Here is a 16316-nt window from a genome sequence, read left to right as displayed (position 1 = left end):
AGAGAGAGACAAGTAAGACAGAGCACTGATGGGCCAGTCAGGGGTGAGAGGTAAAGATGAGGGGTCAGGGGTTAGGGGTAAAGGGGTGAGGGGTCAGGGGTAAAGGGTCAGGGGTAAAGGGGTGAGAGCTCACCTTTCAAGTGGTTGCCTCCCAGGGAGCTTTTGTCCAGAAGCTTCTCCCTCCAGTCCACACTCAGCAGCTTCTCTATGGTGGGCATGACTGCCAACAGGACACAGGATATGGATGAGTGTGTTACTTTTTGTTGTTGTTGATGTTGTTGTTCAGTCGCCATATTGTATGAACAGACAGAGTTAGATGGTGTGTGTGCATGCGTCTGGCGTGGTGCATGTTGAGTGAGTGAGTGAGTGACTGAATCAGTGTGTGAGTGCGTTTGTATGTGTGTGTGTGCTCGCACATGCGTTTGAATCAATGCATTCAGTTCAATAGTTCAAAACAAATCTCAAGGTCTACTACTTTGTAAGGATTTCAATAGGAAGGTACTTCGTGTAACCTCTCTCAAATAAGAAAAACAGCCATGTGAAATTCAATGCAATTCTGTAGCCAATGAATAGGAACACAAACTTGAGCACACAGAGCTAAGGCAAACTCCTCTAGCCTCCTCAGAGTCTTAATAAGATGCACTGTGAAAATCCATCACATTTAACTCTATCAATGTTCAGGAGAGATCTCCAAAGGGCAATGTAATGATCAGAAACATATTACACTGGGGAGCAGACGAGGTGTACAATACCTTCGCTGACAGTGGGGTGCATGTGTCCCTCTGGTCGGTGGTCGTACCCCCTGTTGCCCCCCTTCATCCCCACAGGACTCTGTCTGAGAAGCTGTTCCTTACCCGGAGAGCCCTCCTACCAAGGACAGGGAAAAACAGCGTTAAGGAGAAAACTTACTAGACCAATTGTCAGTCTGTACAGAAGGGGGCCGTTCGATCGCCATTTGTTCGCTTGCTGTCAGCGCGGTGTGTTATATGGACCACCCGCCGGTGCGTAACTGCCGGCCATCATTTTTGCCCATTTCTACATGCAGAATCGGTTTGTGCTTGTTTTGCAAATTACGGCCGGCAATCTGTTCAGAGTTGCTAAGTACTCTCGTCCGGCAGACGCTTGACAATCCTACTGTCTGTCAGTCTGTGCGTTTAGATCACAATCATATAGCTAACAAACTGTAGCAAGCCTGCCTTTGATAAGCATACTACAACCAGGGATCGAACCCACTACCCTGGCGTTACAAGCGCCATGCTCTACCAATTGAGCTACAGAGGACCACAGGATTAACAGGTTGAACAGCACACCTAGATAAACAAAATAATTGATTAAAATAATGAAATGGGAGGAGTTTCTCTCTTACTGATGGTGAGCGGGAGAGGGGAGGAGTCAGCTGTCTAGACTCCGGTCTCTCCATTGGCTGATGTCCTGACCAATCACAGGCAGGAGAGGAGTGCGGCTCAGCTTTGGCTCCTCCCCCTTCTCCTCCAGACTCCTCCTTCTCCTGCTTTACGCCGATGCCCACCATGCTGACATCACCGTTGGCATGGAGATGCAACGCTGGGGGACTGGGCTCAACCATTCTGGGGGGAAAAGGGAAAAATAGTACAGGTGAATAGATAGTCCATGGGAACATGTAGGGGGAAAGCAATGCAAACGCTGTTCTGCCCACATGCCTTACAAAGAGGCCGCACAACAACACACACTCCACTGACTGAGTGTCGCTTTGACTGCCCAACTCTGAACTTTACTGCACGTCTGGAGCTAACCACACACACACAGACACACACACACACCGTGATCTGTCTGTAATAGCTGTAATGAGACCATAAGCCTTTCCAGGTGTGACCATCTCTGGGTCTCTGAGCTTTAGGTGTGGGTGTGTATAGGGCCACTGCTTTGCATAGGGAACAGAGGACATACTGTGAACACACACACACACGTCAACTGTACCTTTAGCTTGAAATCCTAACTTCTAGTTTGGGAGACATTGTAGGTGTCAGGGAAAGTTAATCATGACAAGGTAAAGACTGCACATCTCACACACACACACACACACACACACACACACACACACACACACACACAAGCATAAAGAGACAGAGAAAAACAAAAGAGAGAAAGACAGAAAGAGAGAGATGGAGTGAAGTCAGGTTGAGAGGGCAGTTAGAGAGAGAGAGGATGAACCTTAATGAACTCTCCAACTTCAGCTGTGTTTTTTCCCCACCTCCGCTGCAGGAGGAAAGAAAAACACACCAGACAGGAGAACAAAACAAACAGAACACACAGGGCAAAAAGTGCACACACACACACATATATATATATATAAAGAGAGAGACAAAAGCCATTGTTAGACGGAGGGAACAAAGGAAGCCGGGACAATGGGCGAGAGACGGACAAAAGCTGCGAGCTGCAGGAAACAGTACAGATAACAATGCCAGCAGAATGTGTCGACCGACCCGGGAACAGAGGGGAAAATGCAGAGCGCATAGTGATTAGAGTTCCTCCCCCCGTTCACATTCTGTCTCTACACAAAGCCACCTGCCTGCCAGAGGCCAAGGCTCTAAACCTGTGTGTGTGTGAGTGAGTGAGTGAGTGAGTGAGTGAGTGAGTGAGTGAGTGAGTGAGTGAGTGAGTGAGTGAGTGAGTGAGTGAGTGAGTGAGTGAGTGAGTGAGTGAGTGAGAGAGAGAGAGAGAGAGAGAGATGAGAACTAATACATTCACCAATGGCTTTACAGAGCCTTTAATGTGTTGGACGGTGAACTCTAGTTCTCAACACCACAGATTACAAGCCATAGGGTGTATGTATATATGAGGGGGTGGGGATGAGCTTAATAAAGTCTGAACTTCCTGAACATAGAGGATGGGCAATAATGCCTGTGGCAACAACCTCCAGAATCCACTCAAGTCCTCTCCCTCTGCACACCTCAAACACTCTGTTCATTTGACTGTTCCTAATGTTTAAGGAGTGATGATGGTTCCCTGTGGGGGGTGTTGGTGGCAGGAAGTGTGAGAGAGTTTTGGGGGGGTATTTTATTAGGATCCCCATTAACTGTTGCGATAGCAGCAGCTACTCTTCCTGGGGTCCACACAAAACATGAAACATGAAATAATACATTTTTACATTTACATTTTAGTCATTTAGCAGACGCTCTTATCCAGAGCGACTTACAGTTAGTGAGTGCATACATTTTTCATACTGGCCCCCCGTGGGAATCGATCCCACAACCTTGGCGTTGCAAGCACCATGCTCTACCAACTGAGCTACAGGAGTACAGAACATTAATAGACAGGAACAGCTCAAGGACAGAACAACGTACATTTTAAACATCACACATCGCCTACATATACACTACCAGTCAAAAATGTGGACACACCTACTCATTACAGGGTTTTTCTTTATTTTTACTATTTTTTACATTGTAGAATAATAGTGAAGACATCAAAACTATGAAATAACACATATGGAATCATGTAATAACCAAAAAAGTGTTAAACAAATCTAAATATATTTTATATTTGAGATTCTTCAAATAGCCACGCTTTGCCTTGATGACAGCTTTGCATACTCTTGGCATTCTCTCAACCAGCTAAATGAGGTAGTTACCTGGAATGCTTTTCAATTAACAGGTGTGCCTTCTTAAAAGTTAATTTGTGTAATTTCTTTCCTTCTTAATGCGTTTGAGCCAATCAGTTGTGTTGTGACAAGGGGGGGGGGACATGACGGTCAGTCAATATGGAATATTTCAAGAACTTTGAAAGTTTCTTCAAGTGCAGTCGCAAAAACCATCAAGCGCTATGATGAAACTGGCTCTCATGAGGACCGCCACAGGAATGGAAGACCCAGAGTTACCTCTGCTGCAGAGGATAAGTTCATTAGAGTTACTAGCCTCAGAAATTGCAGCCCAAATAAATGCTTCACACAGTTCAAGTCACAGACACATCTCATCATCAACTGTTCAGAGGGGAATGTGTGAGTCAGGCCTTCATGGTCGAATTGTTGCAAAGAAACAACTACTAAAGGACACCAATAAGAAGAAGAGACCTGCTTGGGCCAAGAAACAGGAGCAATGGACATTACATTTACATTTTAGTCATTTAGCAGACGCTCTTATCCAGAGCGACTTACAGTTAGTGAGTACATACATTATTTTATTTTTCATTCTGGCCCCCCGTGGGAATCGAACCCACAACCCTGGCGTTGCAAACGCCATGCTCTACCAACTGAGCTACATCCCTGCCGGCCATTCCCTCCCCTACCCTGGACGAATCTGGGCCAATTGTGCAACGCCCCATGGGTCTCCCGGTCGCGGCCGGCTACGACAGAGCCTAGATTCGAACCAGGATCTCTAGTGGCACAGCTAGCACTGCGATGCAGTGCCTTAGACCACTGCGCCACATTAGACCGGTGGAAATTTGTCCTTTGGTCTGGAGTCCAAATTTGAGATTTTTGGTTCCATCCGCTGTGTCTTTGTGAGACGCAGTGTGGGTGAACGGATGATTTCCGCATGTGTAGTTCCCAACGTAAAACATGGAGGAGGAGGTGTTATTGTGTGGGGGTGCTTTGCTGGTGACACTGTTTATGATTTATTTAGAATTCAAGGCACACTTAACCAGCATGGCTACCACAGCATTCTGCAGCAATACGCCATCCCATCTGGTTTGGGCTTAGTGGGACTATCATTTGTTTTTCAATAGGACAATGACCCAACACACCTCCAGGCTGTGTAAGGGCTATTTTACCAAGAAGGAGAGTGATGGAGTGCTGCATCAGATGACCTGGCCTCCACAATCCCCCGACCTCAACCCAATTGAGATGGTTTGGGATGAGTCGGACGGCAGAGTGAAGGAAAGCAGCCAACAAGTGCTCAGCATATGTGGGAACTCCTTCAAGACTGTTGGAAAAGCATTCCAGGTGAAGCTGGTTGAGAGAATGTCAAGAGTGTGCAAAGCGGTCATCAAGGGTGGCTATTTGAAGAATCTCAAATATAAAATATATTTTGATTTGTTTAACACTTTTTTGATTCCATATGTGTTATTTCATTATTCTACAATGTAGAAAATCGTAAAAATAAAGAAAAACCCTTGAATGAGTAGGTGTGTCCAAACTTTTGACTGGTACTATATATATGAGTACCTTACACACAAAATATCTAGGTAAATAGGGGAGAGGCGTTGCTTTATCTGTTTTTTTAAACCAGGTTTGCTGTTCACTTGAGCAGTCTGAGATGGAAGGGAATTCCATGAAATCATGGCTCTATATCAGGGATCATCAACTAGATTCAGCCGCGGGCCGATCTTTTCTTGAGTGGATGGTCAGGGGGCCGGAACATAATTGCAAATAATTTGTAGAAACCCAAACATATATAATATTTGACTAAAACATAGTCATTTCAAACCTTGATTACATTTGTATACAATCACGTGTCTTTCTATTATGCGTGGGAATACTTGGGAACAGATTTAAATAACTTGGAGCTGATTTCCTGGTGTTTTTACAGTCTTACAATAAATTTGCACAGTTGGGCCGCCAGTTGGGGAATCCTGCTCTATATAATACTGTACGTTTTCTTGAATTTGTTCTGGATTTGGGGACTGTGAAAAGACCCCTGGTGGCATGTCTGGTGGGGTAAGTGTGTGTCAGTGCTGTGGGTAAGTTGACTATGAAAACAATTTGGAATTTTCAACAAATTAAAAACAAGAAGTGATGCAGTGAGCCTCTCCTTTACTTTTAGCCAAGTGAGACTGGCATGTAATCCCAACCTGTTCACCGGACGTGCTACTGGTCCAGTTTCTGCTGTTCTGCCTGCAGCTATGGAACCCTGACCTGTTCACTGTTCGTGCTACTCCGCACCTACTGTCTCGACCTCTGAATGCTCGGTTATGAAAAGCCAACTGACATTTACTCCTGAGGTGCTGACTTGTTGCACCCTCTATAACCACTGTGATTATTATTTGACCCTGCTGGTCATCTATGAACGTTTGAACATCTTGAAGAAAGATCTGGCCTTAATGGCCATGTACTCTTATAATCTCCACCAGCACAGCCAGAAGAGGAATGGCCACCCCTCAGAGCCTGGTTCCTCTCTAGGTTTCTTCTTAGATTCCAGCCTTTCTAGGGAGTTTTTCCTAGCCACCATGCTTCTACATCTGCATTGCTTGCTCTATGGGGTTTTAGGCTCGGTTTCTGTATAAACACTTTGTGACAACTGCTGATGTAAAAGGGGCATTATAAATACATTTGATTGATTGACTGATGCATAGTATTGATATTAGCCCTCTGAACACAGTGAAGAGTAGGACATGCCGCTCTGTTCTGGGCCAGCTGCAGTTTTTCTAGGTCCTTCTTTGCAGCACCTGACCATATAACTGGTCACCACTCTCTCTCTGTGTCCACGGACACAAAGGCATGCCCAGAATGAATCTGACTGAGTTACAGACCTGCTGACAGCCTGGTATGCATTAAGGTGTGTGTGGAGGTTTTCTGGGATTGAGGTCCGGGGTCCATATCTAATCTTAGAGTTAAACAATGCTGTAGAGTCACAGCTCAGACAATGCTAGGGCTTGCCTCGTCTCGGGCCTCCAGAGCTTATCAATGCTCTCCACACAAATCCCATGTAGAATTGTAAAGTGTGCCACCCACCATTGCAGATTGTTCTGAAATCATTTATGTAGTTAGAAACAGATAAGACTAGCAGGGGGAAAAAACATCACCAGATTCACAGGGAATACATTACATAGGATGAAGAAGCAATACTCTAAGCAGCAGCTCCATACTACTTGTCAGACAGAAATATGATACGGTATACTGGTTGTTGGGGTGGGATTGGCGCAGTGGAGGCTCCTCAGAGGAGGAAGGGGAGGACCATCCTCCTCAGTGAATTTCATAAAAATTGTAAAACAAAGTTATCCTTTTTAGATAAAACTATACTACAAATATTCACGTCACCAAATAATTGGTTAAAACACACTGTTTTGCAATGAAGCTCTACAGTAGCATCAACAGCACTCTTTAGGGTAGCACCATGGTGTAGCCGGAGGACAGCTAGCTTCCGTACTCCTCTGTACATTGACTTCAATACAAAACCTAGGAGACTCATTGTTCTCACCCCCTTCCAAAGACTTACACAGTAATTATGACAACTTCCGGAGGAAGTCCTCCAACCTATCAGAGTTTTTGCAGCATGAACTGATATGTTGTCCACCCAATCAAAGGATCAGAGAATGAATCTAGTACTGAAAGCATAAGCTACATCTAGCTAGCACTGCAGTGCATCAAATGTGGTGAGTATTTGACTCAAAGGGAGAGAGAGAGAGAGAATAGTTTAACAGTTTTGAAGAAATTACAGTGCCTTGCAAAAGTATTCATCCCCCTTGGCGTTTTTCCTATTTTGTTGCATTACAACCTGTAATTGAAATGGATTTTTATTTGGATTTCTTGTAATGGACATACACAAAATAGTCCAAATTGGTGAAGTGAAAATAAAAAAATAACTTCTTAAAAAAGATTCTATAAAATAAATTCAGGAAAAGTGGTGCGTGCATATGTATTCACCCCCTTTGCTATGAAGCCCCTAAATAAGATCTGGTGCAACCAATTATCTTCAGAAGTCACATAATCAGTTAAATAAAGTCCACCTGTGTGCAATCTAAGTGTCACATGATCTGTCACATGACCTCAGTATAAATACACCTGTTCTGAAAGGCCCCAGAGTCTACAACACCACTAAGCAAGGGGCACCACCAAGCAAGAGGCACCATGAAGACCAAGGAGCTCTCCAAACAGGTCGGGACAAAGTTGTGGAGAAGTACAGATCATGGTTGGGTTATAAAAAAATATCAGAAACTAGGACCACTTTAAGCCGTACACTCCACAGAGCTGGGCTTTATGGAAGAGTGGCCAGAGAAAGCCATTGCTCAAATAAATAATTTGGTGTTCGTCAAAAACAATGTTGGGGACTCCCCAAACATATGGAAGATGGTACTCTGGTCAGATGAGACTAAAATTGAGCTTTTTGGCCATCAAGGAAAACGCTATGTCTGGCGCAAACCCAACACCTCTCATCCCCCCGAGAACACCATCCCCACGTGAAGCATGTTGGTGGCAGCATCATGCTGTGGGGATGTTTTTCCATCAGGACTGGGAAACTGGTCAGAATTGAAGGAATGATGGATGGTGCTAAATACAGGGAAATTCTTGAGGAAAACCTGTTTCAGTCTTCCAGAAATTTGAGACTGGGACGGAGGTTCACCTTCCAGCAGGACAATGACCCTAAGCATACTGCTAAAGCAACACTGGAGTGGTTTAAGGGGAAACATTTAAATGTCTTGGAATGGCCTAGTCAAAGCCCAGACTTCAATCCAATGGAGAATCTGTGGTATGACTTAAAGATTGCTGTACACCAGCGGAACCCATCCAACTTGAAGGAACTGGAGAAGTTTTGCCTTGAAGAATGGGCAAAAATCCAAATGGCTAGATGTTCGAAGCTTGCAGCTGTAATTGGTGGAAAAGGTGGCTCTACAAAGTATTGACTTTGGGGGGGGGGGGGGGGGGGGGGTGAATAGTTACAGTGGTGGAAAGAAGTATTTAGTCAGCCACCAATTGTGTAAGTTCTCCCACTTAAAAAGATGAGAGAGGCCTGTAATTTTCATCATAGGTACACGTCAACTATGACAGACAAAATGAGAAAAGAAAAATCCAGAAAATCACATTGTAGGATTTTTTATGAATTTATTTGCAAATTATGGTGGAAAGTAAGTATTTGGTCACCTACAAACAAGCAAGATTTCTGGCTCTCACAGACCTGTAACTTCTTCTTTAAGAGGCTCCTCTGTCCTCCACTCGTTACCTGTATTAATGGCACCTGTTTGAACTTGTTATCAGTATAAAAGACACCTGTCCACAACTTCAAACAGTCACACTCCAAACTCCACTATGGCCAAGACCAAAGAGCTGTCAAAGGACACCAGAAACAAAATTGTAGACCTGCACCAGGCTGGGAAGACTGAATCTGCAATAGGTAAGCAGCTTGGTTTGAAGAAATCAACTGTGGGAGCAATTATTAGGAAATGGAAGACATACAAGACCACTGATAATCTCCCTCGATCTGGGGCTCCACGCAAGATCTCACCCCGTGGGGTCAAAATGATCACAAGAACGGTGAGCAAAAATCCCAGAACCACACGGGGGGACCTAGTGAATGACCTGCAGAGAGCTGGGACCAAAGTAACAAAGCCTACCATCAGTAACACACTACGCCGCCAGGGACTCAAATCCTGCAGTGCCAGACGTGTCCCCCTGCTTAAGCCAGTACATGTCCAGGCCCGTCTGAAGTTTGCTAGAGTGCATTTGGATGATCCAGAAGAGGATTGGGAGAATGTCATATGGTCAGATGAAACCAAAATAGAACTTTTTGGTAAAAACTCAACTCGTCGTGTTTGGAGGACAAAGAATGCTGAGTTGCATCCAAAGAACACCATACCTACTGTGAAGCATAGGGGTGGAAACATCATGCTTTGGGGCTGTTTTTCTGCAAAGGGACCAGGACGACTGAACCGTGTAAAGGAAAGAATGAATGGGGCCATGTATCGTGAGATTTTGAGTGAAAACCTCCTTCCATCAGCAAGGGCATTGAAGATGAAACGTGGCTGGGTCTTTCAGCATGACAATGATCCCAAACACACCGCCCGGGCAACGAAGGAGTGGCTTCGTAAGAAGCATTTCAAGGTCCTGGAGTGGCCTAGCCAGTCTCCAGATCTCAACCCCATAGAAAATCTTTGGAGGGAGTTGAAAGTCCGTGTTGCCCAGCGAAAGCCCCAAAACATCACTGCTCTAGAGGAGATCTGCATGGAGGAATGGGCCAAAATACCAGCAACAGTGTGTGAAAACCTTGTGAAAACGTTTGACCTGTGTCATTGCCAACAAAGGGTATATAACAAAGTATTGAGAAACTTTTGTTATTGACCAAATACTTATTTTCCACCATAATTTGCAAATAAATTCATTAACAATCCTACAATGTGATTTTCAGGATTTTTTTTTCTCATTTTGTCTGTCATAGTTGACGTGTACCTATGATGAAAATTACAGGCCTCTCTCATCTTTTTAAATGGGAGAACTTGCACAATTGGTGGCTGACTAAATACTTTTTTCCCCCACTGTATACACGCTCAAGTTCAGTTTTTTAGTCTTATTTCTTGTTTGTTTCACAATAAAAATATTTTGCATCTTCAAAGTGGTAGGCATGTTGTGTAAATCAAATGATACAAACCCCCAAAAAATCCATTTTAATTCTAGGTTGTAAAGGCAACAAAATAGGAAAACTGCCAAGGGGAGGTGAATACTTTCACAAGCCACTGTAATTTCTTCAAAAATGAAGGAGAAGCAAGAGAGAGAGTGTCATTTTTTGAACTTTAAGTTTCACTTACTTAGCTAGCAAATGCAGCTAGCTAGTTTAGCCTACTCAAACAGATGGATGCTATGTTAGCTAGCTGGCTGACTACCCAACACAACATTGGTACTCTTCCAAGTTAAGGTAAGCTTTTGGTTTTACAAATGTATTGCCACCGGGGCCTCCCGGTGTAACTGCTAAACTGTTTACTGACTATGCACTGTAACGTTACTGCATGATTGTAGCGGGTTTACTAGCGTGCTATTTCTATTAGCTATGTTGACTATGACGTTACTTTAGCTAATATGGTGACAACAATGTAGGCTGTGTGTAGCGGTTATGACATGGTTTGGCATGAAAAGGTTTTTGCACCTGGTCACATACAGCTGATGTGTTGTGCATTGAAGTCCACAAACGAAGGGAAAAGGTAAGAGGAGGAGAGAAGGAATACAACGTGGCTGCTATGAAAGTAAACTGTCTTTACGTGCGATCAGGGGTGTATTCATTCCGCCGATTCTGTTGAAAACGTTTCTTAAACGGAAGCAAACGGAACGAAATGGGGATAAACTTACCTGAATTAGTCCAATAGAAACTCTCGTTTGCAACTGTTGGACTAATGATTACACCCTAGATCAGCTAGATGCAGGCAAGAGTGTGCAAGGCGGTATTGAATGTGTCACTGTCTGTCCACTTCAAATTTCTCTCGACCTGTGTGCATATACGTTGTAAACTTTTATTCATAGGCTAGGATGTAGCAACCTCATGATGGGTATAGGGAAAATTTGAGTACCATGTAGTAGCCTAAACCTATCGATGTTACATTGAACTGGGTGAATGGAATATGAATGACAGTCATCCAATATGCTGTAATAGAAATAAGACCACGCTCATAAAAAAACCCAAAGAATCCTCCCTCATCATAAACGGCACCGACTGCCACTGGATTTGCGTAAGGTGTTTGGGGGTCCATGGGTGGCTTTTTATCATTTTATTTGATTCCTCATGTCTTACTCGTTGTTAGGAAGAATTATGTTCCAAATCAGATGTTAGGTACTATATTTATTGAAGATTATATGAATCCTATAAATTTAAATGGTCAATTTGGGTGCAATCAATTAGGCCTAATCTCTCAGACATCAAATTAAATTAACAAAATAATGTTTCATAAATGCTAATCTTATCTGTTTCTAACTACAGAAATGATTTCAGAACCATCTGAGATGGTGGGTGTAACAAACATGAATTGTATTATTATAGAACACAGCAGTTAGCTGACCGCAGCCCTTCATAACACAGCAAACCTTACAACTACCATAGACCTGACCACAGATCGATTCTATGAGCCTCACCACAAAGACTCCTGGTAAATTCAGTAGCTTGGGACTGTCATGACATCATACACTAATAAACTGGAGCATGTATTTAAAATGAACAATTCAAAACAATTAAATCAATTTGGGACAGTATTGCAGTTCAACAGAGTTTGCACTTTTCTAAAGTGCAGCAACAAAATACATTTCCAAGACTGTTGCAGTCAAATTCAAATGGAATGGAAACTCAGAGACAGGTGAAAGCAACATCCACTACATTGCCTTCACCAATCCAGTCATGTGCAGATCAGTGATTCCTTCTAGGAAAGGAGGGAGGAAGGATGAGAGTGGATGGAAGAAAGGGAGGGAGCGCATCTAAACCTCAGAGATAAGATCAGCACTGAGTCTTTGAGCTGTGACACCTCTGAAATCGAACTCTTCCCACGATGCACTAAAAAGACAACACAAAAGATTCAGTTACCAAACATGTTGTAATGTGTAAACCCAACATCTCACCACAGGGCATCTGCAATGCAAAGGCATTCGGTTGTTCTCCCTCTATCTTTAGTTTGCTCAGCGCTGTCTTTGTTGTTTTCCAAACATGGCCTGAAGGGGAATGGGGGGGGGGGGGGGGGGGGAGAGCTGAGCCAGAGAGAGAGCTGAGCCAGAGAGAGAGCGCTGAGCCAGAGAGAGAGCGCTGAGCCAGAGAGAGAGCGCTGAGCCAGTTCCATGCAAGTACACAATGGCTGATCAAGTGGCTGAATTATTTTAATAAACACTGCCATGGTGAACTCTGAGACTGACAGCTCTAAAGACAGAAGCTCTGCAGGGACTCCTCAGGGCAGAGAGAGACACTCAAACACAGAGAACTGGTGGAAGAAACGTTTCCAAACTGTTTGTCTAACTTCCAAACTGTTTGTCTAAAGTTGTGTTAAGTTGTCCCAAGCCTTTAAGTACCTAAGGCTGGATACAATCAAACCTGCTTTAGGAATGTTTAAATGCTCTAGCAAAGTTAGCATGTTGACGTGCAATTGTTCTGTAGCCCAGCGTGGTTGGTTCCCTTATACCCAGGGGCCTGGCACAGTGGCAGGTGAGTCTGGCGATGCCAACATTAAAGCCTGATCGGTGGCTGGGACACAACCCTTTTGAAAATAACAGGTGCACCATAGCACAGCTGCAGACGCTTAGTGGGACTCTAGTCCCATGGTCCTCCCTGGGAGAATGAAGTTATGAAACCCCTGTAGAGCCATTCACTCTGCCTAATGTTTAATAACACTTTTTTACACAGTCATATCTCAGTTAGTGTTACTGTTAATATGGTAATAATGGCAATAACTTCACACTAAATTGTATTTTGTGGTGCTGGTTAATCTGAATCCCAAACAAAACAAAAAGGTAAGGTCATTGTTAATTAACCATTTTACCATGAAATGTCTATATTTCCACACCAGCTAAACAATGCAGTACAATACATCATAGCAAGTCTTTAACGACAACCCTAGAGAAACAAGCAGTCGGTCACTTACCATTTAGGACCCAATCAGAGAGAAACGGAGAGGAAGGGGTTGTGAAGGGGAGAGTAAGGTTACAGAGAGGTACCTCTTAGGTGTGGTGAGTGTGGAGGTCCACAGACCCAGAGGACCCCTCCACGGCAGAGCACTGGTGATGCTGAAACACGTCATGTTCTTTCAGGCACAGAATAGCCATCTAACTCTCTCTCAGGACAGGACAGCACAAAGCCACTCTGCAGACTGAACTCTCTTTCTATGTTTCCTTCCAACTCTCTTCCTAACTCTTTCTCTCTAGCTCCATCCCTGTCTCTCTATATCCCTCTAACCATCTCTTACTTCCTCTCCCTCTATCCCTCCTCCCTCTCCATGTTCACGTTCTTTGAGCCAAACAAGCAAATAATTTGCATCATATATGTTTTGCCCTTGTGACCATATCTAGAACATGAATGTATGATAAGGATCAAATAGCTGGACCCACAGGTGTGATCTAGGTGTGTGATACATCGCTGGGATGTCCAGGAGCACATAACTACTAACAATGCCACCTTTATGCTTTATGGGGGTTTCTTGGCCGCCTGCCTGAAACGGGAACACCATAAATTAGGGAAAGAGAGGACATTCAAATATAGCACAGGAGCTGGGCTAGAAACAATATGTTAATGAAAAGAGTATATATTGTATCTGTTCAACGTTTTCTGCTCCCAAGCAGTATTTTTTAATTGACCTGAGCAACATGTGTGTTGACACAGAGTTTAGTAAGACGATATGATTGTATATGGTTGTATAACTGATTCAAATAAAGATCACACTCGGCTCGGGAGCAGCAAACTGCGATCGGACGGACATTCACTCTCCTTTCATTGGTGATACAAAAGATTCCATCTGCTTCTCTCCATGCCACATAATGCAGTGGATTAACACAGACTGACTGGAGCTGTGGATTCAACCCCACTGTGGATGCTGGATCTCACTGAAGATGACCATCAATTAGTATCTGCCTTGTTAAATGCCACCAATTAACTGAAAGACACTTTGAATCACTCATTTAGAGATTTTCTCAGAAAAATATATGACAAATGCCATCCCTTTAAAATAGTTACCAAGAATATTTCAAATAGTTTAACTTGGGCTAATTAATTAAGTTGAGATGAAGACCTGGACCCACAGTGGGTTCCCAGGACCATGTTCCTCTCTCAGTCCCCCCTGGCTCATAGACAGCCTTAGGCCCAGACCATGTGTCAGGTGTTTAGTATAATAAGCCTTGTGGTGAGAGAACAACTCAACACATACATGTGCCTGTCATGATGACCCCGACATTCGGCGGCTACTGTGTGTCTGTCTATATTTGATATTAGATTTTTATGGAGGCGGAGGGGTTGGTAAGATGACAGAAACTCAATCTGATACAGTGTTGCGGATGGCATGGTTGTTTCTCTTATAGTGTTCTGCCGGACAACATTTATCTCTCTCACACACGTACGTACGCACACATACACGCGCTTGCTTTCTGCCTCAGAATGGGTAGGGTCTGAAGCAGGTTTCTTGTGCTGTGTTGCTGACTGTGTCTCATTAGGAACTGAGCTCTCAGGGCAACACATACAAAAGCTTTCCTACCCTTCCTCTCCTCGTCCTCTGTTCTCCTGGCTGAACCCAGGGGGCTACACAATGGCTACACAATACACTCACACAGACAACAGACTCATTCACTTTCTCTCACACACACACACACACACACACACACACACACACACACACACACACACACACACACACAGGCCCTGCACCGTGAGGAGTTGTAAAGTGTGATACGGCCAGAGGAGAGCTAGCTGATGTTGAATTAGTGTTGTTCTCTGTGGTTGATGGCCAGATCTCACCACAAAAAGAGCAGTGTTGGGAACTCAAGGATACACCGGTAAAAATCACTATTTTTCCATGTGGAGCACAGGGACAGCCCCAAGACATCCCCCTCTGTCTCGCCCCACACACACAAAACTAATAAAAATTACTTGGTAGTATATTCCACTTCACTTTTAACATGTCAAACTTACACACACTGATGCCACTGACATGTTTTACATTTTACATTTTAGTCATTTAGCAGACGCTCTTATCCAGAGCTGTCAGGGTTGAGTGTAGAGGTGGTGTAGAATCAGGCGCAGGACACACAGAGGTTACGAACAGCGACTTTAGTAAAGTCCAAAATGAGCCAAACACGGCAACAGGCTACAGGCGAACTTTACGCACAACAGTAAAGTATGCTAAGGCGCACAAAGTGCGGAACTCTCTCTCAAAACACAAAATACAGAGAGAACAGAAAATTTCGAACTAGCACACAACGTGACACGGAAACAATTACACACAACACCTGACCAAACTCAAGAGAACTAAATAGGACACCTAATAAACACTAATAAGGAACAGGTGTAGCAACACAGACAAAACCAATCAAACATAGAAACATAGAACGGTGGCAGCTAGTACTCCGGAGACGACGACCGCCGAAGCCTGCCCGAACAAGGAGAAGGAGCAGCCTCGGCCGAAACCGTGACAAGAGCGACTTACAGTTAGTGAGTGCATACATTTTTCATACTGGCCCCCCGTGGGAAACGAACCCACAACCCTGGCATTGCAAGCACCATGCTCTACCAACTGAGCTACAGGAGGCCCATGTTCACTTTGTTAAAGATGCACTATGCAGAAATCGCTCTGCCATTTCCTGGTTGTTAAAATTAGAATAGTTTAGAACAAATGTCAGTATAGTGTAGAGAATCATTTTACTATCTAAACCGCTGGGAAATATATTTTTCATAACCAGAAAGACTATTTTCAGTAAAAGAAGCAAAAACTGAAAGTATTCAAACCCCTTCCCTTTTTCCACATTTTGTTACGTTGCAGCCTTACTCTAAAAAGGCATACATTATTTTTTCCCCTCATCAATCTACAAACAATACCCCATAATGACAAAGCGAAAACAGGTTTTTAGAAATATTTGCTCATTTATAAATAAAGAAAAACTGAAATACCTTATTTACATAAGTATTCAGACCCTTTGCTATGAGACTCGAAATTGAGCTCAGGTGCATCCTGTTTCCATTGATCAT

At 43.7% G+C, this 16316-nt stretch overlaps 1 protein-coding gene across 1 annotated transcript in view; it reads right to left on the bottom strand.

Moving 5' to 3' along the window:
- Positions 1-16316, bottom strand: part of LOC311134302 (transcription factor SOX-13-like) — a 62873-nt gene that overhangs the window by 28846 nt on the left and 17711 nt on the right. The window contains exons 2-4 of the mRNA XM_084167937.1: positions 1367-1586; positions 753-867; positions 134-220 (exon numbers count right to left, since the gene is read on the bottom strand). Coding sequence (XP_084024063.1) covers positions 134-220; positions 753-867; positions 1367-1585 — 421 coding nt within the window. The 5' untranslated portion in view covers position 1586. The remainder of the gene's footprint in view (positions 1-133; positions 221-752; positions 868-1366; positions 1587-16316) is intronic.

Source organism: Coregonus lavaretus (assembly GCF_964263955.1).
Source record: "Coregonus lavaretus genome assembly, chromosome: 8".
Taxonomy (NCBI): Eukaryota; Metazoa; Chordata; class Actinopteri; order Salmoniformes; family Salmonidae; genus Coregonus; species Coregonus lavaretus.
The sequence above is the reverse complement of the archived record's forward strand: the minus strand, read 5'-3'. Positions and strand labels throughout refer to the sequence as shown.